The following is a 27,954-nucleotide window of genomic DNA, read 5'->3' on the forward strand; positions in this document are numbered from 1 at the left end:
AATGTTCATCATATCTGATACTTGACAGTTACAATGATCTGACACAGGTACAACTTCACACATCTTCTGCCTCTGCCCTGACGCTGCCATTCTGCTCTCTGAAAGGGCCCACGCTTTCCTGACTTTGTGAAGTATCTTACAACCTTTCTTGATTTTACCTGCTGATAATTTTCCATGCAAACTCTGCCCCCAGGCTTTCAGTGGGGCTGAAGGCTTGTATCAAGTCATAAGCTCCCCTTTTACACTGTATCCTGCCCTCATGTTTCCTGACATCCTGTGTTGATAATTGGGGCTCCTCCTCTTTCTCTTAATGGGATTCTATGTTCCAAATCCCCCTTCTCTCCTCCTCCAATGCCTCCCACTGACATTGATTTAGCTTGCCGTTCATTTTTGCTAAACTCTATCCCATTCCAGCAAAATTGTCTGTTTGAAAATTTTCTTCCTTTGTCCTTTTCCATTAATGTGCCAGATTGAAGTGAATTCTGATCATTGTCCCAACATCCTCCCCACTGCTACACTTTCTCCTTGCTCAGTAAAACTGTCCAGTTCCCCCTCTCTCCCATGGGCCCAGAGTGTGTTGTTGAGGAAATGTTCTCACGGGAACTGCATTTCAGGAATACTGCTCCTTTGACTCCCTTTGCCCTGCTGCTGTCCTGTGGATGTCCAGCTGGTTGACAGGAAGGGGCAGCAAAGATTGATCAGAATGACTCCTGAACCCCAAGGTTTAAGTTAGGGGAAAAAGCCTGCATGCATTTACCCTATCTCTACCCCTCAGAATTTTGTAGACCTCTATAAGATCTCCCCTCATTCTCCTGCGCTCCAGGGAATAAAGTCCTAACCTATTCGACCTTTACCTGTAACTCAGATTCTCAAATCCCAGCAACATCCATGTAAATTTTCTCTGCACTCTTTCAAGCTTATTGATATCTTTCCTGCAGGTAAGTGACCAGAACTGCACACAATGCTCCAAATTCGGCCTCACCTTCAACATAACATCCCAACTCCTGTCTCAATGCCCTGATTTATGAAGCCAATGTGTCAAAAGCTCTCTTTATAACCCTGTCTACCTGTGATGCCAGCGAGATTCCACAAACTAGGACAATATTCCCTGGAATTTACACCAAGGGGTGAAATTGTCAACACTTTGAGGAACTGCTTTCAATGACTGGCGAGACCTGAAGATCAAAGTCCGGGTGTCAGGAGCGTTGTCTAGACGCCGAGGTTTGGAATTGGGACTTGCAGATGTTGGTGGAGGGAAATGTGGAGTTGGAGCACAGATCAATCGTGACCTCACTGAAAGGGTTAAATGGCCTCCCCTCTTCCTGTAGTTGTGTCTATGGTGGGGGCAGGGGCCCGGGAACAAGCTGTTGTCGATTGGGAAACAATCTATTGGTTCAAAGTGCGTTAAAATGTGGAGCATGAGTCTGCAAACAGATCCCGCCAACTGTTGCAATAGGTGCCTTCTCCAAATTCATTCCAAACCAAACAGCACGTCCCTCACAGTCAGAACGTCACCAGTGAGCTGAGTTAATACCCTACTAGGTAACACCCGACTAGACCCTGCTCCATTGGTCACGGGGGACGAGCCGAGCCAAGTCTCTGCAATAATAGTTAGTGCCAGTTGTGCGTTAACTCGGTGCCTTTGCCAGTGACCTTGGGGCGGCTGAAATTCCAGCCGCGGCCGCCATCCAGACCCATTCAGCAGCGAGATGCAGAGGGTGTGTGTCCCCGCTGGCCGAGCCCTGCGGCTCCTGCTCCCCCGGCTCCAGCAGCGCGTCCCCGCCGCCAGGATCGTCTCCAAACCCGGCAAAGAGGAGCTGACAGCGATGGTAAGGCTGGAGTCACCGCGGGAGGGGGCGGGTGGTCGTGGGGTGAGGGAGGGGTCCCTGCGGATGGTCACACCCAGGGGTGCGCCTTCCAGATGTTGACCACCCGGGGGTGGACACTGCATATGTTCTGTGCGATGGGCCCTCAGTCCAGCTGTTTACATCCAGGGCAGCAACACACACAAAGTGCTGGAGGAACTCAGCAGGTCAGGCAGCATCTGTGGAGGGAAATAAACAGACGATATTTCGGGCCGAGACCCTTCACCGGGACTGGGAGGAAGAGGGCAGAAGCCGGAATAAGGTGGGGGGAGGGGGGGGCGGCGAGAGGTACAGGCTGGGGGTGAGTGAGTGCCACGTCTGGCTGTTCTGTGCAACGACAGACCCTCACGCCAGATGTTGCCAGTGCGGGGACGCCCTCACGCCAGATGTTGCCAGTGCGGGGACGCCCTCACGCCAGATGTTGCCAGTGCGGGGACGCCCTCACTCCAGATGTTGCCAGTGCGGGGACGCCCTCACGCCAGATGTTGCCAGTGCGGGGACGCCCTCATGCCAGATGTTGCCAGTGCGGGGACACCCTCACTCCAGATGTTGCCAGTGCGGGGACGCCCTCATGCCAGATGTTGCCAGTGCGGGGACGCCCTCACTCCAGATGTTGCCAGTGCGGGGACGCCCTCACGCCAGATGTTGCCAGTGCGGGGACGCCCTCACGCCAGATGTTGCCAGTGCGGGGACGTCCTCACGCCAGATGTTGCCAGTGCGGGGACGCCCTCACGCCAGATGTTACTTGCCCTACAGGAGCAGGTGACCGGACTTGCGGTGCTGACCGCCTGCATGCTGATTCCCTCGGGCTGGGTTCTCGCTCACCTGGAGCCCCACCGGCGCAGGATGAAGGGTCCGTGAAGAGGCGGCCGGAGCCGCACCGGGAGTCGCCCCAATAAAACCCTCCGAATCGCAACCCTGGTGCCGTTTCAGCTTCTTCACCCCTCCCCCCTCTCCCTCACCTCCTCCCTCTCCCCAGCCCCCCCTCCTCCACTCCCTTCTTCCCCCACCCCATCTACCTCACTCCACCTCCCTACCCCCTCCACCCCCTGCCTTCCCACCTCCCTACCCCCTCCCCTCGCCCTCTCCCCAGCACCTCCCTGCCCCTCTCCCCCACCCCCAGATTCTGGGCAGGGCAGTGGGTGGAGGGGGGACTAGAGAAGGGGAAGTGGTGACAGAGGAGCTCACCCAGAGAGTGATGGACACAGCAGGGAACAGGCCCTTCGGCCCAACCGGTGGGGGGGAGGGGTCACTGACGAATAATGAGGGGGGTGCAGAAGGGTCACACTTTATTAAAAAGCATTGTCCACTCACAAACAAGTGATGCTGCAACTCCTCCCAGCGCAGCTTCCACTACAAGGGTTGCTTCCACTACAAGGGTTGCTTCCACTACAAGGGTTGCTTCCACTACAAGGGTTGCCCCCACATGCTGATCCCACCCCCCTCACTAATAGCCCCCCCCACTGATTTCACAAAAACTTCAGTCCTGACATCTAAAAAATTGTTTTAAAAGAGGGGTGAGGGGTTGCGCCCCCCACACTCACCTCAACAGGTAGACTGACCCATTTACACAGCGCAGTTCCCAGAGAAACACCTCGCTCCACATCTGCGGACAGGACCCAGTCACCACCCCTCCCTCAGGGGGTGTATCAGTGACACTGGCATCCAGCTGGTGGGCTGCCCACCTGACGACTGATGTGACGGTGGATCTCATTGTCACCAGGTTAGTGTGGACTGGAGACAGAACATGAGCTGAAACCTCCCTCCCTACACAAGATTAATGAAGAAAACATCCAGGTTCTCAAACCGCCCAGGAAAATTTGAATGGGTTCACGGGATGATTAGATTTAACCCATATTGCCACTGCAGCAACCTAGAGGCCACTGTACATTAAAAGGGAGCAGGGCAGAGAGAGGGCTCTGGGGATCAAGTCAGCAGACAACAGGAGCCTCTGAGACAATTGCTCAAAACCGTGTCAGGTGTCGCTCACAACAAGCTCGCCTCACAACCAATCAACACAGCGAGTGAGACAGCATCTGGAGAGGTAAGTGACGGGTTTGGTGGGAGTGCTCACCTGAGCTGGAATCAAACAGCTTGAGGAACATTCTGAGATATCACTGAACCAGGTGACTCCTCCTGGTAAATTTGTGTGAAGGGACACAAATCAAACTACTTCATACAAATCCCATCTATGACAGCCACCCCCATCTCCCCCCACCCACCCCCCCCCAAACAAATAAATCTTTAAAATATATGGTTCCAGAACACGTCAGTGATATCACTGGTGCTTGTGATGGGACTGGTGTGTAGAGGGTGGTCGCTGGGCTCAGGTTAAGATGTCCTGTGTTTGGTGCTCCACCAGCAGAGCCACATTCTTCACATCTTCACACCAGTAATCCAATCGCTCCTTCATCCCTTTAATCTGTAAAGCAGAGCAGGGATTATCAGACCCGCGAGGATCCACAGCTGACAGGAGACAAAACATCATAAATCAAGTTTCACTTCACAGGACTCAAAAAAAAGGCAAGTTTGCAAATCATTAGTTAACAGTTGATTGGCTAATTAGCTAATTGACAGCAGCCAATGAAAAGGTAGAGTCAAGTGGTGCAGCCATTGTGACCGTGGGCCAGTGTTAGAGTGGGCAGCTGAGGCTTTGGCGTGAAGAGGCAGAGCAAGTGGCGCAGGCATGGGGAATGAGAGCTTGGGTGAGGAGAATCATAGAACAATACAGCACAATACAGGCCCTTCGGCCCACCACGTTGTGCCGACCTTTAAATCACGCCTAAGACTATCTAACCCCTTCCTCCCACATATCCCTCTATTTTAAATTCCTCCATATGCTTATCTAACAATCTCTTGAACTTGACCAATGTATCAGCCTCCACCACCACCACGCCAGGCAGTGCATTCCATACACCAACCACTCTCTGGGTGAAAAACCTCCCTCTGACATCACCCTTGAACTTCCCACCCATTACCTTAAAGCCGTGCCCTCTTGTATTGAGCATTGGTGCCCTGGGAAAGAGGCGCTGGCTGTCCACTCTATCTATTCCTCTTAATATTTTGTATACCTCTATCATGTCTCCCCTCATCCTCCTCCTCTCCAATGAGTAAAGCCCTAGCTCCTTTAGTCTCTCCTCATAATCCATACTCTAATCCAGGCAGCATCTTGGTAAATCTCTTCTGCACCCTTCCTAACGCTTCCGCATCCTTCCTATAATGAGGCGAGCAGAATTGGACACAGTACTCCAAGTGTGGGCTAACCAGAGTTTTGTAGAGCTGCATCATTACCTTGTGGCTCTTAAGCTCGATCCCACGATTTAGGAAAGCTAACATCCCATAAGCTTTCTTAACTACCCTATCCACCTGTGAGGCAACTTTCAGTGATCTGTGGATATGAACCCCCAGATCCCTCTGCTCCTCTACACTGCCCAGAATCCTGCCATTTACCTTGTACTCCGCCTTGGAGTTTGTTCTTCCAAAGTGTACCACCTCACACTTCTCTGGATTGAACTCCATCTGCCACTTCTCAGCCCAGATCTGCATCGTATCAATATCCCTCTGCAAGCTTCAACAGCCCTCCACACTATCCACAACACCACTGATCTTTGTGTCATCTGCAAACTTGTTAACCCAGCCTTCCACCCCGCTTCATCTAGGTCATGAATAAATATCACAAAAAGTAGAGGTCCCAAAACCGATCCCTGTGGAACACCACGAGTCACAGCCCTCCAATCCAAATGCACTCCCTCCACCACAACCCTCTGCTTTCTACAGGCAAGCCAATTCTGAATCCACAAGGCCAAGCCCCCCCGGATCCCTTGGGATCATTCTGAAGAAGCCTACCATGTGGAACCTTGTCAAACGCCTTACTAAACTCCATGTAGACCACATCTACTGCACTACCCTCATCAATCTTCCTGGTCACCTCCTCAAAGAACCCTATCAGGCTTGTGAGGCACAGGTAATGTTTTATATTGCTGTTGATCCTTAATCAGTGTAGATAGGATGGCAGAAGAATGCTTCCTCCTGCAAGATGTGGGAAGTCAGAGAACCTCATGGACTCCCTGATGACTACATCTGTGGGAAGTGCACCCAGATGCAGCTCCTGACAGACTGGGTCAAGGAACTGGAGCCGTATGTACTCGGGATCATCCAGGAAGCTGAGAGTTTTAGTGAAGTGCTCACACTCAGGTTCAGGCTTCAGATAGATGGGTGACCACCATGAGAAGTAAGGGCAGGAGGCAGACAGTGGCCTGTGGCCATTCCCCTCACTAACAGTAGACCTCGTTGGATACTGTTGAGGGGGATGATCTTTTGGGGGGTAGCAGCTGCAGTCAGGTCTCTGGCACTGTGACCGGCTCTGAGAGAAAGCGAGCAGTCAGTCAGGGCGATAGTGATAGGAGACTCGATAGTGAGGGGGACAGGTGGAGAGTCTATGGCCATAGCAGAGTTACCAGGACGGTGTCACAGAGCACTACAGCACAGAAACAGGCCCTTCGGCCCACCTAGTCCATGCCAGACTGGTTTTCTGCCTAGTCCCATCTACCTGCGCCTGGACCATATCCCTCCAAACCCCTCCCATCCATGTACCTATCCAAACCTCTCTTAAGTCTAACAATTGACCCCGCATCCACCACTTCCGCTGGCAGCTCGTTCCACACTCGCATCACCCTCTGAGTGAGGAAGATCCCCCTCAGATCAACCAAGTACAGCAGTGTAGCAGTTAGCTTAATGCTATTACAGCACCAGCAACCCAGGTTCAATTCTGGCCGCTGTCTGTAAGGAGTTTGTACGTTCTCCCCGTGTCTGCGTGGGTTTCCTCTGGGTGCTCCGGTTTCCTCCCACATTCCAAAGACGTACGGGTTAGGAAGTTGTGGGCGTGCTATGTTGGCGCCGGAAGCGTGGCGACACTTGTGGGCTGCCCCCAGAACACTCTACGCAAAAGATGCATTTCACTGTGTGTTTCAACGTACATGTGACAAATAAAGATATTTAATCTTAAATACTTCACCTTTCACCCTAAACCTATGTCCTCTAGTTCTAGTCTCACCCAACCTGAGGCGAAAAAGCCTGCATGCATTCACCCTATCTATACCCCTCATAATTTTGTATACCTCTATAAGATCTCCCCTCCTTCTCCTGCACTCCAGGGAATAAAGTCCTAACCTATTCAACCTATCCCTGTAACTCAGGACTTCAAGCCTCCAGGGTGCCAGGGTCAAGGATGTCTCCGAGTAGAAAATACTCAAGGGGGAGAGTGAACAGCTAGAAGTCGTTGTACATGTTGGTACAAATGACATATGTAGCTCAAGGGATGAGGTCCTGCAGAATGAGTACAGAGTTAGGCAAGAAGTTAAGAAGAAGGACCTCGAGGGGAGTGACCTCCGGATTACTTCCGGTGCCACCTACTAGTGAGGTCAGAAATAGAAGGATAAGCCAGATGAAGTTGTGACTGAGGAGCTGGTGCAGGAGGCAGGGATTCAGGTTCTTGGACCATTGGGATCTCTTCTAGGGTAGCGGCGACTTGTACAAGGGGGACAGGTTGCACTTGAACCACAGAGGGACCAATATCCTTGCAGGGAAATTTGCTAATGCGACATGGGAGGATTTAAACTGGATTGGTGGGAGGGTGGGACTCCGAACAGGAGCAAGCATGGGATAAAGCAGCAGCCAGCGAGAGCAAGTTTAGTGATCAGGATAACCAGGGGTACAGTAAAGGCAGGGAAAGGAATACCCAGTTAAGATGCATTTATTTCAATGCACGAGGTTTAACAGGTAAGGTGGATGTCCTCAGGGCATGGATTGGATCTGAGGACTGGGATGTTGTAGGCAGAACAGTAACATGGCTGAGAGAAGGGCAGGACTGGCAGCTCAATGTTCCAGGATACAGATGCTACAGGTGTGACAGAGGTGCAGGTAAGTGAGGAGGGGGTTTTGCCTTTTTGAGGACATAACAGCAGTGCTTAGAGACGACGTTCTGGGGGATCGTCCAGTGAGGCCATATGCGTCGAACTTAGAAACAAGAATGGGAGGGTCCCTCTAGTGGGGCTGCATTATAGACCACCCAGTAGTCAACGGGACCTTGAGGAGCAGGTGTGTAGAGAAATTGCTCATAGTTGTAAGAATAATAGGGCTGTATTAGTGGGAGATTTTAAAATCCCTGGTATTGACTGGGCTACCCAGAGTGTTAGGGCCTGGACGGGGTGGAATTTGTGAAATGTGTCCATGAAATACCATTGAGGTAACCCCTTAGAGCAGGTACTTTTGGAGTCCAGGAAGTAGATAGAAGGGTGACTGTCAGGGGAGGGAAAAGGAAAAAGAAAACGAACAGGCAGATAGAGCAGAGGACCCCGGAGGCTGTTCCCCTCAGTAACAGGTTTTCCGCTTTGGGAGCTGTTGAGGGAGATGACCTGCAGGGATCAAGCAGCAGTAGCCAGATCTACGGCATTGGGACCAGTCCTGCTGCTCAGAAGGGAAGGGAGAAGAAGAGGAGGGCAGTAGTGATAGGGGACTCGATAGTCAGGGAAACAGATAGGAGGTTCTGTGGCAGTGAGCATGAATCCCAGATGGTATGTTGCCTCCCAGGTGCCAGGGTCCGGGATGTCACTGATCGGGTCCACAGGATTCTAGAGCGGGAGGGAGAACAGCCAGGAGTCGTGGTTCATGTTGGTACCAACGACATAGGTAGGAAGAGGGATGAGGTCCTGGAAAGTGAGTTTAGCGAGCTAGGCAGAAGGCTGAAGAACAGGACTTCAAGGGTAGCAATCTCGGGATTGCTGCCAGTGCCACGCGATAGTGAAGGTAGGAATAGGAGGAGATGGCAGATAAATGTGTGGCTGAGAAGTTGGTGCAGGAGGGTTTTAGATTTTTGGATCATTGGGATCTCTTCTGGGGAAGGTGGGACCTGTACAGAGCGGACGGGTTACACCTGAACATGAGGGGGGCCAATATCCTTGCAGCCAGGTTTGCAAGGGTGGTTCAGGAAGGTTTAAACTAGATCGTAAGGGGGAAGGGAACCAGAGGGGTAGGTCAGAGGAAGAAGGGGATGGGGAAAAGTCAGATCTGACAGGTAGAGAGGCTTTGAGGAAGGAGAAGCAGAGTACAGGCTATAAAAATAGTAAGGTGGATGGGCTAAAGTGCATTTACTTAAATGCAAGAAGCATCAGGAATAAGGGAGATGAACTGAGAGCTTGGATAAGTACATTGGACTACGATATTGTGGCTATTACAGGGACATGGCTGACATCAGGGCAGGAATGGATATTAAATATTCTTGGTTTTCAGTGTTTTAAAAGGGAGAGGGAGGGGGGAGGAGGAGGGGTGGTGATACTGGTCAGGGACACAGTTACAGCTGCAGAAAGGGTGGATAATGTAGAAGGATCCTCTCTAGAGTCAATATGGGTGGAAGTTAGGAAGAAGAAAGGGGCAGTTACCCTCCTGGGAGTATTCTATAGGCCCCCCGGTAGCAGCAGGGATACTGAGGAGCAGATTGGGAGGCAGTTTTTGGAAAGATGCGAAAATAACAGGGTTATTATAATGGGAGACTTAAACTTTTCAAATATTGATTAGCACCTACTTAGTGCCAAAGGCTTAGACGGGGCAGAGTTTGTTATGTGTGCCCAGGACAGATTCCTGACACACTATGTTGACAGGCCGACTAGAGGGAATGCAATATTAGATCTACTTTTAGGTAATGAACCGGGACAATTGACAGATCTATTGGTGGGTGAGCATTTGGGGGACAGTGACCATTGATCCATAACCTTTAGAATTGTCATGGACAGGGATAGGAGCAAAGAGGACAGGAAGATATTTAATTGGGGAAAGGCGAATTATGAGGCTATAAAGTGAGAACTTGGGAGTGTAAATTGGGATGACATTTTTGAAGGGAAATGTACTATGGAGATGTGGTCGATGTTCAGGGATCTCTTGCAGGATGTTAGGGATAAATTTGTCCTGGTGAGGCAGAGAAGGAATGGCAGGGTGAAGGAACCGTGGGTGACAAGAGAGGTGGAACAACTAGTTAGGAGGAAGAAGGCAGCATGCATAAGGTGTAAGCAGCAAGGATCAGACAGGGCTCGTGAGGAATATAGGGTAGCAAGGAAGGAACTTAAAAAGGGGCTGAGGAGAGCGAGAAGGGGACATGAAAAGGCTTTGGCGAGTAGGGTTAAGGAGAATCCCAAGGCTTTTTTCTCGTATGTGAAGAGCAGAAGGATGGCTAGAGTAAAGGTAGGTCCGATTAAAGACAAAGGTGGGAAGATGTGCCTGGAAGTTGTAGAAGTGGGTGAGGTTCTCAATGAATACTTCTCTTCAGTATTCACCAAGGAGAGGGGTCTTGATGATGCTGAGGACAGTGTGGGTGAGGGTAATGTTCTAGAGTATGTAGATATCAAGAGAGAGGATGTGTTGGAGCTGTTAGGAAATATTAGGACAGATAAGTCCCCAGGTCCTGATGGAATATTCCCCAGGCTGCTTCATGAGGCGAGGGAGGAGATTGCTGAACCGTTGCTTCGGATCTTTGAGTCCTCGTTGGTCACAGGGATGTTACCGGAGGATTGGAGGGTAGCGAATGTTGTCCCCTTATTCAAAAAAGGTAGTAGGGATAGTCCAGGGAACTACAGACCAGTGAGCCTTACGTCTGTGGTGGGTAAGCTGTCAGAAAGGATTCTAAGATATAGGATCTATGAGCATTTAGAGAATCATGGACTGATTAGGGACAGCCAGCATGGCTTTGTGAAGGGAAGATCTTGCCTCAAAAGTCTGATAGGGTTCTTTGAGGAGGTGACCAGGAAGATTGATGAGGGTAGTGCAGTGGATGTGGTCTACATGGATTTTAGTAAGGTATTTGATAAGGTTCCGCATGGCCGGCTTCTTCAGAAGGTCAGAGGCCAAGGGATCCAGGGAGGCTTGGCCGTGTGGATTCAGAATTGGCTTGCCTGTAGAAAGCAGAGGGTTGTGGTGGAGGGAGTGCATTTGGATTGGAGGGCTGTGACTAGTTGCGTCCCAAAGGGATCGGTTCTGGGACCTCTACTTTTTGTGATATTTATTAATAACTTGGATGAGGGGGTGGAAGGGTGGGTTAGCAAGTTTGCAGACGACACGAAGATCTGTGGTGTTGTGGATAGTGTGGAGGGCTGTCGAAGCTTACAGAGGGATATTGATAGGATGCAGAGCTGGGCTGACAAGTGGCAGATGGAGTTCAATCCAGAGAAGTGTGAGGTGGTACACTTTGGAAGGAGAAATTCCAAGGCGGAGTACAAGGTAAATGGCAGGATTCTGGGCAGTGTAGAGAGCAGAGGGATCTGGGGGTTCATATCCACAGATCACTGAAAGTTGCCTCACAGGTAGATAAGGTAGTTAAGAAAGCTTATGGGATTTTAGCTTTCATAAGTCGTGGGATCGAGTTTAAGAGCCGCGAAGTAATGATGCAGTTTTACAAAACTCTGGTTAGGCCACACTTAGAATACTGTGTCCAGTTCTGGTCACCTCATTATAGGAAGGATGTGGAAGCTTTGGAAAGGGTGCAGAGATTTACCAGGATGTAAATCGCCTGGTTTAGAGAGTATGGATAATGAGGAGAGACTAAAGGAGCTAGGGCTTCCATTGGAGAGCAGGAGGATGAGGAAGACATGATCGAGGTATACAAGATATTAAGAGGAATAGATAGAGTGGACAGCCAGCACCTCTTTCCCAGGGCACCAATGCTCAAAGCAAGAAGACATGGCTTTAAAGTAATAGGTGGGAAGTTCAAGGGAGATGTCAGAGGGAGGTTTTTTGCCCAGAGTGTGGTTGGTGCATGGAATGCGCTGCCTGGGGTGGTGGTGGAGGCTGATACGTTGGTCAAGTTCAAGAGATTGTTAGATAAGCATATGGAGGAATTTAAGATTGAGGGATATGTGGGAGGAAGGGGTTAGATAGTTTTAGATGTGGTTTGAAGGTCAGTACAACATGGTGGGCCGAAGGGCCTGTATTGTACTATGGTTCTATAAAAGTTTCCTGAGTCAATAGTTTCCCTACTCAGGAGGGTACAATACTGGACTTTGGGGAACGAGGTAGGGCAAGTAACGGAAGTTGCAGTCAGGGAGCACTTTGGCTCTGGTAACTATAATTCTATTAGTTTTCAGATGGAAAAGGATGGGACAGACCCACAGGTTAGGGTCCTAAACTGGAGCAGGACTAATTTTGGGGGAATTAGGCAGGATCTGACAGAGGTCGATTGGGTGAGCCTGTCTGAAGGGAAAGGAATGAATGGCAAGTGGGAGGCTTTCAAGAATGTGATATTAAGGGTTCAAGAGCAGTAGGTTCTTGTTCAGGTGAAGGGTAAACCTGTCAAGTTTAGGAAACCCTGGCTGGCAAGAGATATTGAGGCTCTGGTTAAGAAAAGGGAAGCATACATTGGGTTTAGGAGGTCAGGGACAAGTGCATCCGTGATGACTATAAAAAGATTAAGAATACTCTTAAGAAGGAAATTAGGAGGACAAAGAGAGGATATGAGATGGATCTGGTAAGTAAAGTTAAGGAAAATCCCAAGAAGTTCTATAGATATATTAAAAGGGTGGCCAGGAAGAGAGTGGGTCCTCTTAGAGATCTGCAGGGCTGCCTGTGTCTCGAGCTGCAGGAGATGGGTGGGTTTTTTAATGAATATTTCTCCCCTGTGTTCACTGAAGAGAAATCATGGTTGCTCAAGAGATGAGGTGTTTTGGAGGAAATTCGTATCATCAGGGAGGAGGTATTTGCAGCCTTACAGCACATTAAGGTGAACCCCAGGGCCTGACCAAGTACATCCACGGACAGAGGAGAAATTGTAGAGGCCTTGCAGAGCTACTTCTTTCATTGTTAGCCACTGGTGAAGTTCCTGAGGACTGGAAGGTGACTCATGTTCTATTGTTCAAAGACAAGCCAGGGAACTACAGGCCAGCCAGCCTGGAGGGGAAGTTACTGGAGGGAATTCTGAGGGACAGGATCTACCAGCATTTGGATCAACAGTCTGATTAGGAGGAGTCAGCATGGCTTTGTGTGAGGGAAGTCGTGCTTGACAAACCTTTCAGAGTTTTTTTTTTTAGAGGTAACAAAAAAAGTAGATGAGGGTAGGGCAGTGGATGTTGTCTATTTGGACTCGCTAAAGGCCTTCGACAAGGTCCCACATGGTGGCTGGTCTGGAAGGTTAGGTATCATTGAGTCCAGGGAGAGTTAGTTAGGTGGGTTTGAAATTGGCTCGGAGGAAGGAAGCAGAGGAGGGTGGTTGAAGGCACCACCCTCTTTTCTCAGAATGGAGGCCGGTGACTAGTGGTGCGCTGCAGGGGTTGGTGTTGGGACCCTTGTTATTCATTATTTATAAAAATGATTTGGATGTGAATGCACAAGGCTTGATCAGTAAGTTTGCGGATAACATGAAATTAGGAAGTGTTGTTGATAGTGCAGAAGGTTATTGTATATTACAGGGGGATCTTGATCAGTTAGGGAAGTGGGCTGAGGAGTGGCAAATGGATTTCAATACAGATAAGTGTGAGGTGATGCATTTAGGAAAGTCAAACCAGTGTAAGACTTATACTATGAATGGTAAGGCACTGGGGAGTAATGGAACAGAGGGACCTAGGAGTACAAGTGCATAGTTTGTTGAAAGCGGCTCGCAGGTAGACAGGGTGGTGAAAGAGGTGTTTAGCACACTGGCCTTCATCAGTCAGGGCACTGAGTATAGGAGCTGGGACATTATGTAGCAGCATATAAGTCATTGGTGAGGCCGCACTTGGAGCACTGTGTACAGTTTTGGTCGCCCTGTTATAGGAAAGACGGGGTTAAACTGGAAGGAGCGCAGAGAAAATTTACGAGGATGTTACCAGGACTCAAGGGCCTGAGTTATAGGGAGAGGTTGGCCAGGCTGGGTCTTTATTCCTTGGAGCGCAGGAGAATGAGGGGCGACCTTATAGAAATGTTTAAAGTTATGGGATGCATAGATAAGGTGGACGGTAACAGTCTTTTCCCCAGGGTAGGGGAGTCAAGAACTAGGGGGCATAGGTTTAGGGCGAGGGGGAAAGATTTAAAAGGGACCTGACGGGCAACTTTTTCACACAGAGGGTGGTGAATACATGGAACGAGCTGTCAGAGGAAGTGGGAGAGGCAGGTACAACAGGATCATTTAAGAAGCACTTGGATAGGTACATGGAGGGGCGGGGCTTGGAGGGATATGGGCCGAATGCAGGAAATTGGGACTAGCTGGGTGGGCACCGTGGTCGGCATGGACTGGTTGGGCCGAAGGGCCTGTATCCATGCTGTATTGCTCTATGACAGACATCAACATCATTAGTTTAAATCAAGAGGTCGGCATTGCAATCACAATAGAAAACTTTCTCTGGGAATTCTAACTTTTAAACCAAGTTTCAGCGAAGTGATTGATCACGTACTAATTACTGAAACACTCTCCAGTTCCCTGGAGATTCAGCATTTACCTGCTGCAGATCCAACACTCGGGGCTGGACCCACGTCATGTGAACTCGCTCATCCACTTCATCTATGCTGCCCTTCACCAGACCCACAGACAGCGCCTTCATCACCAGCAGTTCCACCTGTGGGCACAGCAATGGTCACACACCAGACAAACTCGGCCAATGAGAGATAGTGGAGTCAGGGAGATCGGAGGTGGAGCAGTCCTGGGCTCCTTACACAAGGATTCAGTCCAGTGCAGGTTTACACGAGTGGCTCCCAGCATGAGGAGTTACTCCATCTGGAAAGATCCAGAAAGAATGAGCCACATTCATGAGGATGAGAGCTCAGTAAAAGACACAAGATTCTCAGGCAGGGAAGATGCCATTTCCATTGGCTGGATTAGAACTGGGAACAGTCTGAAGGGTTGGAGAGAAGTTGCTTTACTGAGGGCCACAGGTTCTTTGTAAAATTCTCAGAAGGCTCCATCACCAAGTATATGCAGGACCAAGGTACAGAGGTAGGGCCTTGTGGCTATGGGATTCAGGGACCAGAGAGGAGCTGAGGATCAGACTGTGTCACTGAATGAAGCCAGCCTGGCAGGAGACAACAGCTTCTCCAGATGGACAGACAACTGTCAACCTCGTTTACTTGTTACATTTAACGATCTACACATTTTAAATTAATTGGTACAAAGTTACTACAGAACAGCTCACCTCACTAACAGGAACCTTGGCAATCTGAGAGATCTCCTTGAACGTCAGCTGTCGGTGGTTAGCTGGACGTGTGAAGGTCATCTAAACACAAAGAACATTCCTTCCTCACACTGGGACACACTCAATAACCAGACATCCCAACCACAAACCCACCAGTTAACCACATCCACCCACCCTGCAGTCCCTCTGTGCTGTTACAGAACAGTACAGCACAGCAACAGGCCCTTCAGTCCATGATGTCTGTGCCGGACATGGTGCCAATTTAAACTACACATTTGCCTGCACACGGTCCACTTGATGTCCCTGCCTGTTCATGTCTGTCTTAACGTTACTGTCGTAGCCCAACATCTCTGAAATTCCATTACCCTTTGCTCTTTGCCATTGGCTTTCATTCCTGATCACTGTCAAATTCCTTGAACCAAGATGAGAGTGGAATGATTCAAAGGAGATCTGAGGGGCAGGTTTTCCCCAGAAGGTGGAGGGCATATAGAGATGCCGTAAGAAGCTGTAAAGGCAGGTACAATGACAATATTCAAAGGTCATTTGGACAGGTACATGGATAAGAAAGGTTTGTAGGGATATGGGTCAAATGGGACTGGCTCAAGAAGGCACCTTGATTGACAGGGATGAGTTGGGCCCAAGAGCCTGTTTCTGTAACTCTATGGCTAAGAACATCAAATGCTCTGCCCATGAGGGACCTTGTGAAATGCCCTAATGTCTACGTAGACAATGTCCACTACCCTAACCCTCCTTAATCATCTTCATCACTTCCTCAAAAACTCAGCCAGGAGTCTATTGGTGGCGCTCGATGGAGTAAGTCACAACTTGGCTTTGCTCCAGTCACTTTTTAATCTTTCATATACCACCCTTTAATAAGTCTTTTATAATACTGCCACAAGTTTAATTTTGATTTTTAACTGTTGAAATGTACACGAGAGCTAAAGTGTCAGCTAATGGCAAAGGTAATGGAGACCAACCTACTTTGGAAGCTATTTCTAATCTGCATAAAAAGTTTGACCGGAGCTTTGCCGAATTGAAGTCCCTTTTAAAGGGCCTTGAAGACAGACAAAATACACTTATCCAGGAAAACGCTAAACAAAAGCAATTAGTTGCTGAACTTGACCAAGCTGGTAAAGAGAGAGATGCCAAACTCCAATCACTTGAAAAAGACAATTATGACCAAGCAAAACCCGTAAAAGCAACAACAGAGGATCATCGACCTGGAAGGGCGCAGCCGGAGAAGAAATTTAAGAATCATTGGCTTTCCAGAGAACACCGAGACCGGTAACCCTATGGATTTCTTTTCTGAACTTCTGGTCAATGTGTTTGGTTCCTGTTCAGCCTATTCTTGATAGAGCTCATCGAGCAATAAGATCCAAACCTGCCCCGGACCAAAAACCTCGGCCAGTAATATTGAGATTTCATTATGTCAGCATCAAGGAACTCTTGATTCGTACTGCTTGTGGACGTGGAATGATTCAATTTAAATAATGGAAGTTTCGAATAGTTGAAGATTACACCTCTGAAGTTATGAAAGAAAGGCTGACTTACAAACCAATTATGGCTCATCTCTATCAAAGCAATTATTATCCTGCATTATTATTCCCAGCAAGGTTGAGAACTACTCTACCTGATAAATCTCGCAAATGGTTTAAATCTGTCCAAGAGGCCGAAGAATTTCTTATGAACTAGCTTTTAACTTTAGAAGCTTAAGAAATGTGGAAGAGATATAGTGTTCTTCCTTTGATTTACTACCTACTTGGTTTATTAAGCAATTAATTTTTAGATTTAAACCTTTCCTTTTCTTTCTTTTAATATTTTTAACGTTTTCTTTTAATAATAATTAAGAATTTAACAAATGACAGATCGTTTGCTTTCTTTTCGAAATAATTATAAAACTGCATTTTTTAAATGTCGATGGTTAACGCCCTTTGGCTCTGTTTCAATTTCACAACTATTGTTGTTAGTTTGGTAACACCATTTCGACTATGTCGATAGCCTGTTTAGACTCACCGAGGGTGGTTTACATACTTTTCCAACTTGGACATCTGCCACCAATAGAACTGGGGTTAGTTCAATTAGAGGTTAGCTTTCTGGCTGCCTACTGGCCAGTTTTTGGGCTGTTGGGGGAGGGGGGTGGGGCTGGTTTTAGGTTTTTTTTCTGGACTGATGAACTACAAATATGTCTAAATTGCCGTCATATCCACTTCCTCTTTGAACTTTTTTATTTCTTCCTGCTAGTGGGCCTCTAGTATAGCAAGATTAACCCTTTACATACCATATGTTTTTTTAATCTGTTAAAATGGATAAGACTATTAATTTTATCTCATGGAATACTAACGGCTTAAACAATCTGATCAAGCACAAGAAGATCTTTAAAGTTTTTCACAGATTTAATGCTCAGATCATTTTTGCCCAAGAGACTCATATCAGGAGGGAAGATAATCAACATTTTTTGTTAGATTTTGGAGGGGTCAACAGTTCCATTCAAATTCACAAGCAAAGGTCAAAGGAGTCAATATTTTTATAGACTCCTCAATTTCATTTGTTCATCATGAGACAATATCAGACCCAAATGGTAGATTTTTATTAATTACCGGTTTACTTCATAATAAAAAAGCTGTTATGGTTAATGTTTATGCACCCAATGTAAATCACCCAGAATTTTTTAAGCATCTGTTTGCATTTTTTCCTAATTTAAATGAATACACTTTGATTATGGGAGGAGATCTCAACTGCTGTTTAAACCCTTTGACGGATAGATCTGTCAAATCCTGCACTTCCAAACAAATCCGCTGCCTTTATTAACTCCTTCTTAGTTGAATCCGGAATTTTAGATGTTTGGAGATTTCTACACCCACATGATAAAGAATTTTCATTTTTTTCTCATGTCTACCATAATTACTTGAGGATTGATTTTTTTTATTGATGCTAGATTAGCTCCACTTACTATGGACTGTAAGTACGATGCAATTGCCATTTCTGATCATGCACCATTGAAATTATCAATTAAATTACCAGATGTATCCCTTTGGTGTCAGACAATGGCAATTTAACCCTTCTCTTTTACAAGACTTAAATTTTGTCCAGTTTATTAAAGAACAGATTTCGTTTTCCTTTCTAACTAATTTCACTGAAGAAATCTCCAGTGGGATAATATGGGATACTTTTAAAGCATATATCCGTGGTCAAATTATTTCATATTCCACTGGTTGAAAAAACGAACTAATAATGAAATACCTACGTTAGCTGACAAGATTAAAGAAATAAATAAAAAATATACTGATATTCCTAATCTGGAGTTTCATAAAAAGAGAACAGAACTCCAATTACAACATAGTTTATTATTAACATCTTCAATTGAAAATCTACTACTTAAAACCAGAAGTCAATTTGATATACATGGTGACAAATCTGGTAAATTATTGGCCAACCAGTTGAAAGCTACTTTAACTAAACGTCAGATTAATAAAATTCGTAAACCAGATGATACCTACATGATAGATCATGTTCAAATTAATAAGTCCTTTCAAGAATTTTATTCTCCTTTATACCAATCAGAATCCCCTGAGGACTCTACATCAATGAATGAATTTCTAAGAGATTTGAAGATTCCCCAATTATCTTTAAATGAACGTTCTATATTAGACGCACCCATTTCGGAGGAAGAAATAAAGAAAGTAATATTTTTAATGAACTTGGGTAAAACACCCGGCCCTGGTGGATATACAGTTGAATTTTTAAAATCCTTTTCTGATATTCTTGTTCCCTGGTTAGCAAAAATTTTTAAAGATGCCCTATCAGTGGGTAAACTACCACAGTCCTTCTACAAAGCAACTGTTTCTTTAATTCTTAAAAAAGATCCCACTGAATGTGCATCTTACAGACCTATTTCTTTACTAAATGTAGATTCCAAAATATTGGCCTTTAGATTGGAAAAGGTTCTTCCACAAATTATCTCTGAAGATCAGACAGGATTTATTCAGAATCGTTATTTACATTTTAATATTAGGAGATTAATGAATATTAAATATTCATCCCAAATTCCGGATTGTGTTGTCTCACTAGATGCTCAAAAGGTGTTTGACAGAGTCGAATGGGAATATCTATTCATTACACTTCAAAAATTTAATTTTAGCTCTAAATTTATATCTGCGATCAAACTGATTTATTATACACCTATGGCTTCAATACTTACTAATAATCAAAGATCCCCTTTGTTTAGGCTTTTTTGAGGTACTAGACAAGGCTGCCCTTTAAGTCCTTTATTATTTGATATTGCTTTGGAACCCTTGGCTATTGCTCTCCGGGATTCTTCAAATATATGTGGCATTACTCGCGGACAGAAGAGTCATAAGATATCTCTTTACGCAGATGACCTGTTACTTTATATTTCTAATCCGGAGGAATCTATCCCCGCAGTACTACCACTACTAGATCAGTTTAGTGTTTTTTCTGGCTATAGATTAAATCTTAATAACAATGAACTTTTCCCATTAAATATGCAAACCCCAATTTACAGGCAATTACCTTTTAAATTAGTAACTATTTTATGTATTTAGGTGTTAAAATTACCAAGAAACATAAGGACTTATTTAAAGTTAATTTACTGCCTTTAATTGACCATGTTAAACAATTATTTAGTAAATGGTCCCCACTGTCTTTATCATTGGTAGGCCAAATTAATGCTGATAAGATGACTATTTTACCAAAAATTTTATATTTATTTCAAGTGATTCCAACTTTTGTCCTGAAATCTTTTTTTGACATTATTGATTCTAAAATTCTTTCATATATTTGGCAGAATAAAAACCCAAGGTTAAGTAAGAAATATCTACAAAAGCTAAAAAAAGGATGGCGGTATGGCCTTGCCTAACTTTAGATTATACTATTGGGCAATTAATATCAAATATTTAATTTTTTGGATACAAGATTTAGACATAATTCAATGCCCCAACTGGGTACACCTTGAGTCCCAATCAGTACAAGGATTTTCATTAGTTTCTATTTTAGGAGTTTCACTCCCTTTTGCAAATACCAAATTGAGCAAACAAATGATTAACCCAACAGTTAAACATACAATACGAATATGGTTTCAATTTTGTAAATTTTTTGGATTGAATAAATTTAATTTGTCAAGTCCCATTCAATCTAATTTTTTCTTTCATCCATCCAGAGTTGACTCAGCTTTTTCCATATGGAAGAGGAAGGGAACAGTGTGTTTTCATCATCTATTCATTGATAACTGTTTTTCATCTTTTGAACAATTGCCTAACAAATACAATTTGCCTAGATCACACTTTTTTTCGATATTTGCAGATTAGAAATGTTTTAAAAACTACTATACCCTCTTTTCTGACACCTTACAAAACTGAAATTACGGAAAAAATTTTAGGTCTTAATCCTTATCAGAAGGGCTTGATAGCAATAATTTATGACTTAATTATGAAAATATGTCTAGAATCATTGGACAGAATTAAGAATGAATGGGAAAGTGAACTCCAGACATCTCTACCTACAGAGACATGGAAGAAAATTCTTCATTTAGTTAATACATCTTCAATGTGTGCCAGACACTCTTTGATACACTTTAAGATAGTTCACAGGACCCATATGTCAAAAGATAAGCTAGCCCGTTTTTATCATCATATAAATCCCATATGTGACAGACGTAAATCCAATGTGGCTTCTCTGACACGTATGTTTTGGTCCTGTCCTCTTTTGGAAAAATATTGGATTGGAAAGACATTTTTAACATTATCTCAACTGTATTGAATATTGATTTACAACCTCACCCTATTACTGCAATTCTTGGATTACCAAGGATAGAGTCTGGCCATTTATCTGCTTCCACTAACCGTATGATTGCCTTTGTCACATTAATGGCCAAACAATCCATTTTGCTTAAAGGATCCAATACCCCCTACTACTTTTCAATGGTTCTCTCAAACTATATCATCTTTAAACTTAGAAAAAATTAGGAGTGGTACTGTTGATCCTTTGCTTAAATTTGAAGACATTTGGAGTCCATTTATTCAATACTTTCATATGATATAGATCCCTTTCCAATAACGTTTCAATTTAGAGGAACGGAGTTGACAACATAATATTGCTCTGTTTCTATTGAGAAATTTCAGTCCAGTCTTTTTTTCTTTTTTTTTGTCTTTTTTTTTGAAATTTTCTTTTTAGTTTGGTTTCATTATTGATTTGGGGATTTTTTTTCTTTTATATACACAATAAATCTTTTTCTTTCTCTTCTTTTATATTATATTCATCTGCTAAGAGATCGTGAGATCTAAAGATTTATTTTATATTTTATTACTCTTTATGATTACTCATGCCATGATTGTTCTCTTAATCTCTTTGTATTAAATGTACAATCATCGATGTTATACATCAATATGTATTAATTTGGAAACTAATAAAAAGATTGAAAAAGAAAACAAAAACTCAACCAAGTTTGTAAGACATGACCTACCCCACACAAATCCACACTGACTGGCCCTAAGCAGGCCATGCTTTATCATATGTAAATCCTACCACTAAGAACCCTCTCCACCAGCTTCCCCACCACCGATGTGAGGCTCACCAGCCTATAATCTCCTGGATTATTCCTATTGCCACTCTTAAACAAAGTAACAGCATTGGCAAAACAAATCCGATCGTATGGTTTTCCTCAATTATAACTGGCAGTAACTGAGGTTTGCTCGGGGGGTTAGTTTGCTCAGGACAGAGACAAGACACTTCACTCACCTCCATGAGGCAGAGCAGTTGGATTTTCTGCATCAGCCGAAGTTCGTTGGCCCTCAGGTCTGGCTGGAATCACACGGGAAAGCTGAATTAGACCATTGGTCAGGGACCTGCCTAGATATCCAGCCCACTCCATGTTCTGTGTCCCATCACCCAACTCTTCCCAGTTCTCCCCCCTCCCTCCCCCCACAATGTCCCCATCTCCTCCAAGCCCGTCTCCCTTCCATCACCCACCACCATCAGCCCTCCCACCTCCCCAGAATCTTGTCACCACCAACCCGGCTTCTCTCTGACCTCCCCACCCCCTCCAACCTCCTCCTGACCAACCGTGCACACCACCTCCTGACCAACCTCCCCCAATCCCTCCCCTGGACCGTTGACAACCCACCCACCACCTCCTCCCCCCGAACATCGTACCTGCTGACCCCAAGATGTTTTCAGAGCTTGGAACTTCTCAACATTCCCACTGTTGAAGGCATATAATGTGTCGATCAGCCACTGCTTGTCTGTGCTCCTGAGCGATTCCAGCACCGGATGCATGAGCTGGAGGGGGAACACATAGGAAATTTCCCAGTGTCACACACCACAGCATAGCTATAAGCAGCTAAACTCTCATCCCCCAGATTTACTCACCAGTTCTCCGAAGTTGTAGACACCTTCACCCAACAGCCCTGCCAGTCCCAGGGTGAAAGCTCGTTCCTGATGCTCAGCCACTGCATAAGTACATAGGAAGGTTCCCCGTGAGTTCTACGTCTGTTGCCAGTAACACGGAGGCAGCGCCACTTCCAGAAAACACGTGGAGATCAATGGAAGATCCCACAACGGAACCGCAGCATGGAGTCACTGGGGATGAGACATGGCGATATTCCACCCACAAACAGGTGAATGGCCCCCTCCTGCTGTACCTCTAGGGCTTCCCTTCACACTGGGCGAGGGGGTGGACATGGAGGGGATCTCATTGGAACATACAGAATTCAGAGATGACAGGGTGGGTGTGGGGAGGTTTCCTCTGACCAGGGGGTCTAGAAACAGGGGTCAGTCTCAAAGTGACCATCTGGCCATCCAGGACTGAGCTGAGAAGAACACCAGAGGGTGGTGACCTTTGGAAGTTGTGGAGGTTCAGTCACTGAGGACAGAGCAGGAGATTTTAGACTGGGGGAATCAAGGACTATGGGGTAAGTGTAGGAAAGTGATTTTACTGAATGGCGAAGCAGACACAAGGGGCTGAAGGGCAGTCTCCTGCTTATGCCAAGTAACAGTGCCAGGGAAGATGAAGTATTGCCATGCCTGCACCTACATTACTGCACGGGCAGAGGTGGGTATCATCACCAACTTCGGGGCACTCCAAGAGCAGGCGGGACAGCTGTCCCTCTTCTTGAAGGAACAGTCGGAGGGCTGCAGCTGGTGATTAACTGCAGTGTTAGCTTTCACAAGCACACGTGGATCAGCATCAAACCCCCCCGGCAAGGCTTTCGACTGCTGTCTTTACCTGGAAGATCCTTGATGTCAATGCAACCCAAAAATCTCAAGGCATCCTTGTAGTAAGAAGCGTAGTTCCCAACAATCTGATAATACTTGCTAGAGAGATCGTAAAAGCGGCCGTGAACTGAGGTGATGCCTGGGAGGTTGGTCAGCATCTCGTCCACCTCCTCAATTGTTTTCTGGAAGAGAACCAATGAAGGTCGAAGTCATTCTGAAATACATGTACACTTGTGACAACAGGAACAAATCAACAATAACCCAACAGGTCCAAGGCCAAATGCTGGGAGGATAATGGGTTCCAAATATTCGCAAGTTATACAGTCACCCACCTCAACATCCCCCGTGGGACATGTATCCCGATTAAAGCTGACCCCCACCCTCTGGCCAGGGCAGGATTTGAATCATAGATTTTAGTAAGGCACTTGGTAAGGTTCCTCATGGAAGGCTCATTGAGAAAGTCAGGAGGCATGGGGTCCAGGGAAACTTGGCCGTGTGGATTCAGAATTGGCTCACCCATAGAAGACAGAGGGTGGTGATAGATGGAGCGTCTTCTGTCTATTCCCCATGTCGCATCCTCAAAAAACTTCAGTTGGCTCATCAAACACAGTCACCCTTCATAAATCCACATTGACTTTGTTTAACTCCACTGACATTTTCCAAGTGTCGGCACCTCCTTTATTATAGGTTCTAGCATTTCGTCACTATCAGTGTTAGGCTAATTGGTCACAGTTCCCATCTTTCCCCTCTCCTTTTCAGACGGGGAGGTTCCATTTGCCACCCTGATCTCTAAGAACGGTTCTGTAATCTATAGAATCTTGGCCATGCAACCACCATTCCCATGGCTGACAGAGGAGACTACAGACACCGGAAGCTGGAGCAACACACAATCTGCAGGAGGAACACAGTGGGTCATGCAGCATCTGTGGAAGGAATGCAATTGTTGACGTTTCATGTCGAAACCCTGCATAGTCCTGACCCACGGAGTTCCTCCAGCAGATTGTGATGCATCATTTCCATGGCTACCTTTTTCCGTACACAGGATGCAGGTTATCAGCCCCGGGTATTTATTAGCTTTCATTAATTTCTCCACCACTATTTTTAATTAATACAAATTCCCTTTAACTGCTCTGTCATTTCTTGGCTCCCCATTACAAATTCTCCTGTTTCTGACTTCTATGGAAGCATGTGTTACTGCTGAGTAAGCGCCACTTGACAGCACTGTTGACAACACCTTCCGACCCTTTGGTAGAGGTGACATTGATAGGGTGATAATTAACTGGACTGGATTTATCCTACTTTTGTAAAAAGGACGTATCTGGGCAACTGCTTAACCTCACTGCTTGCTAGTCTATCGGAGAACAATATATTTTTTTTAACTCTACCTTTGTCACTGGGAGATCACCAACATTTAATTTCAGTGCACCAATCGCGGTTTTGCACAGAATTACTGCCTCATCGCTGGATTTGACCTAAATAAATGAAAATGAGCAAAATAAATAAAATAGAATTGAACCTAATAAAATAAGTGCAACAGAGATCAAAACACTGACCTTTTCTTTAGTTTTTTCCAAAAATGTTAAAGCCACATTAGGATCTGCAGTTAAACAAAGCACATCAGAAGGCACTTGAGGATAGTGATAAGCTACTTATTAGGATAAATAAAATCTCTAATCAACAACACCCACTTGTGCACTACTGTTAACCTAGTACCGAACACTACAACACCACGTTAAACTCCTGATATCTCTTATAATTATTCTCATCTTTTATAATTATATATACTGTTATAATTATTATAACAGAGAAAAGGGTAAATGAATGGGATGACAGGATGACAACTGCCCGAAACCAGAGGGTCTGCACCTTAGGGCTTGTAAACATGTGGCTACAGAGATGGTGCATCCAAAATTCCTTCAAATCTGAAAAGGTCCAAGTGGACCGGAAAATAATAAACTTGACGAAGATCAACTGGTGAGAAACTGGTGGCATGATAGCGTAGCGCGATGCTATCACAGCACCAGCGATCGGGGTTCAATTCCCGTCGCTGTCTGTAAGGAGTTTGTACATTCTCCCATGTCTGCGTGGGTTTCCTCCGGGTGCTCCGGTTTCCTCCCACGTTCGAAAGATGTACGGGTAGGTTAATTTGGGGGTTTAAAATGGCCAGATCCCATTATTTGATTGGATCAATTGGAGGATGAGTGGTGACTTGACAGAGGTGTACAAGATGATAAGAGGCATCGATCGAGTGGACAGTCAGAGACTTTTTCTCAGGGCGACACTGGCTAACACGAGGGGACATAATTTTAAGGTGATTGGAGGAAGGTATAAGGGGGATGTTAGGGCAAGTTTTTTTTCCCCACAGAGAGTGGTGGGTGCGTGGAACACACTGCCGGCAGAGGTTGTGGGGGCAGATACATTAGGGACATTTAAGAGACCCTTAGATAGACGCATGAATGATAGAAAAATGGAGGGCTATGTGGGAGGGAAGAGTTAGATACATCTTAGAGCAGGATAAAATGGCGGCACAACATTGTGGGCCGAAGGGCCTGTACTGTGCCGTAATGTTCTATGTTTTAACACAGATCTAGCAGTATCTAGAAAACCCAAAGGGTTAACTGACATGGATAGGCTGCACAGACTGGGTTTCTGTTCCTCAAAGAATGAACAAAAGTGTTTGAAGTGATTAACAGAATTGATCCCAGAATGGAGGAATCCAGAGGAAAGGGATGGAATCTCAGAACTATAGCTGAGCCAATCCAGTAATTCCAGGAAACTTCCCCATACAGAGGGCAACGGGATCAGGAAAGCCTCCCCTCCAACACTGAACGCTGCAATCCACTGATGTCCTGGAGCTTATGTTGGTAGATTTTTGCTCTTCCTCTGGCCAGAGAAACACTCACCTGTCATTTGCCGCACCACATGTAGAACGATCTCCACAAGGGACAGAGGGTTAATCCTGTAACAGCACATTGCAAAAGCTTTAATCCAGAGTTTAGATTTACAGCAGGAACAATATTTCAGCAAAATATATTTTGCCATTCCAAGTCTGCCCCTCACTCTCATTCCAAGGGTTTTACAGCTCAAAATCCTGTGAGCTGTCAGCCTAATCTACATTTCCCTGTCTGTAGAGCTGGGAATATGTGGACGTAAACACCAGCCCTGGTCACAACACCAAAAGGTGAACTGTAGCTGAAGTTTTCTGAAGCGTAACCCCAGTTATGATGTAGTAAATGCAGCACCCAATTTGTGCACAGTAAGCTCCCACAGCAACTGAAAGCAGGGAGCAGACGGGGTGGCCCAGCGTCTGGGGGCAGACATGGAGAGGAAGGGAAACACGGTCTGGGATTCAAACACAGAGATCCCCAAAAGTGCAAATTTACAAGCAGGAAGAACCCGTCCCCTTTAGCAGAAAGGTCAGTAACCAGACCTAAGATAAGGGGAAGGATGAGAGCGGAATGGAGGGGAATTTTTCACCTGAGGATGACTGGTGGAGCCGGTACTCACTGCTTGAAAGGGAGGTGGAGAGAGAACCCCCACAACATTTAACCTGCAGCACTCAGTTACAGAAGGTGATGAACCAAGATGGGATTGGTCTCAACAACTCTCTCCGTTGATGCTGTAAAACTCCAATAATCCACTATCTGACCACTCAGCAATCCCAATGGTTTGGCATCTACCTCATCAGATGATGTTCACTGCCTCCCCTTCCACTCCCCCAGAACCACAGTGCCCCTCTCCCTCCCCCTCCACTCCCCCTGGGCCCCACTGCCTCCCCTTCCACTCCCCCAGAACCACAGTGCCCCTCTCCCTCCCCCTCCACTCCCCCTGGGCCCCACTGCCTCCCCATCCACTCCCCCAGAACCACAGTGCCCCTCTCCCTCCCCTCCCCCTGGGCCCCACCCCCCCCTCCACTCCCCCTGGGCCCCACTGCCTCCCCATCCACTCCCCCAGAACCACAGCGCCCCTCTCCCTCCCCTCCCCCTGGGCCCCACCCCCCCCCTCCACTCCCCCTGGGCCCCACTGCCTCCCCATCCACTCCCCCAGAACCACAGCGCCCCTCTCCCTCTCCTCCCCGTGGGCCCCACCTCTCCCCTCCCCTCCCCCTGGGCCCCACCCCCCCTCCACTCCCCCTGGGCCCCACTGCCTCCCCATCCACTCCCCCAGAACCACAGCGCCCCTCTCCCTCTCCCTCTCCTCTCCGTCCCCCTCCCCTCCCCGTGGGCCCCACCTCTCCCCTCCACTCCCCCTGGGCCCCACTGCCTCCCCTTCCACTCCCCCAGAACCACAGCACCCCTCTCCCTCCCCCTCCACTCCCCCTGGGCCCCACCCCCCCCTCCACTCCCTCTGGGCCCCACTGCCTCCCCATCCACTCCCCCAGAACCACAGTACCCCTCTCCCTCCCACCCACCACCCTCCCCTCCCACTCACAGGGCCCCACTCCCCACACTCCCCTCCCCACCCCCACCGGGGCCCCCCTTTCCACGATGCATTACCTGGTTCACTGAATGAGGCATCATATTTGTTACACATTTTTATAAAGCGAATTAGAGTAGTGTGCATTAATCCAAAAACATCTGCTCATCTGACACTAAGGTCCCGAGCCTGCCTCGGTATGGCCAAGGACATGGGAGCAATAGAGAGAGTGCAGGAGGGATTCACCAGGGTGTTGCCTGGAATGCAGAGCTGTAGTTTTAAGGAGAGACTGGGGTTGTTCTCAC

General features: G+C 46.5%; 2 protein-coding genes across 2 annotated transcripts in view; one reads left to right on the forward strand and one right to left on the reverse strand.

Annotated features, from left to right (window-relative positions):
* Positions 1-1,567: 1,567 nt before the first annotated feature.
* LOC127577849 (cytochrome c oxidase subunit 8B, mitochondrial) lies at positions 1,568-2,781 on the forward strand. The gene is made up of 2 exons (XM_052029461.1): positions 1,568-1,829; positions 2,622-2,781. The coding sequence occupies exons 1-2, from the start codon at positions 1,710-1,712 to the stop codon at positions 2,724-2,726; spliced, it is 225 nt and encodes a 74-aa protein (XP_051885421.1). The 5' UTR covers positions 1,568-1,709; the 3' UTR covers positions 2,727-2,781.
* A 360-nt stretch (positions 2,782-3,141) lies between these two features.
* psmd13 (proteasome 26S subunit, non-ATPase 13) overlaps positions 3,142-27,954 on the reverse strand; it is a 28,267-nt gene continuing 3,454 nt past the window's right edge. Inside the window, exons 4-13 of the mRNA XM_052029533.1 lie at positions 26,137-26,192; positions 24,787-24,830; positions 24,619-24,705; positions 23,244-23,415; positions 22,388-22,467; positions 22,172-22,297; positions 21,758-21,820; positions 15,005-15,085; positions 14,315-14,431; positions 3,142-4,287 (exon numbers count right to left, since the gene is read on the reverse strand). Of these exons, the coding sequence (XP_051885493.1) occupies positions 4,192-4,287; positions 14,315-14,431; positions 15,005-15,085; positions 21,758-21,820; positions 22,172-22,297; positions 22,388-22,467; positions 23,244-23,415; positions 24,619-24,705; positions 24,787-24,830; positions 26,137-26,192 (922 nt within the window). The 3' untranslated portion in view covers positions 3,142-4,191. The remainder of the gene's footprint in view (positions 4,288-14,314; positions 14,432-15,004; positions 15,086-21,757; positions 21,821-22,171; positions 22,298-22,387; positions 22,468-23,243; positions 23,416-24,618; positions 24,706-24,786; positions 24,831-26,136; positions 26,193-27,954) is intronic.

Source organism: Pristis pectinata, chromosome 14 (genome assembly GCF_009764475.1).
Source record: "Pristis pectinata isolate sPriPec2 chromosome 14, sPriPec2.1.pri, whole genome shotgun sequence".
NCBI lineage: Eukaryota > Metazoa > Chordata > Chondrichthyes > Rhinopristiformes > Pristidae > Pristis > Pristis pectinata.

Coding starts and splice junctions, on each gene's coding strand:
- LOC127577849 (XM_052029461.1), top strand. CDS start 1,710: ATGCAGAGGGTGTGTGTCCCCGCTGGCCGAGCCCTGCGGCTCCTGCTC. Junction 1,830..2,621: donor AAGAGGAGCTGACAGCGATG/GTAAGGCTGGAG, acceptor CTTGCCCTACAG/GAGCAGGTGACCGGACTTGC.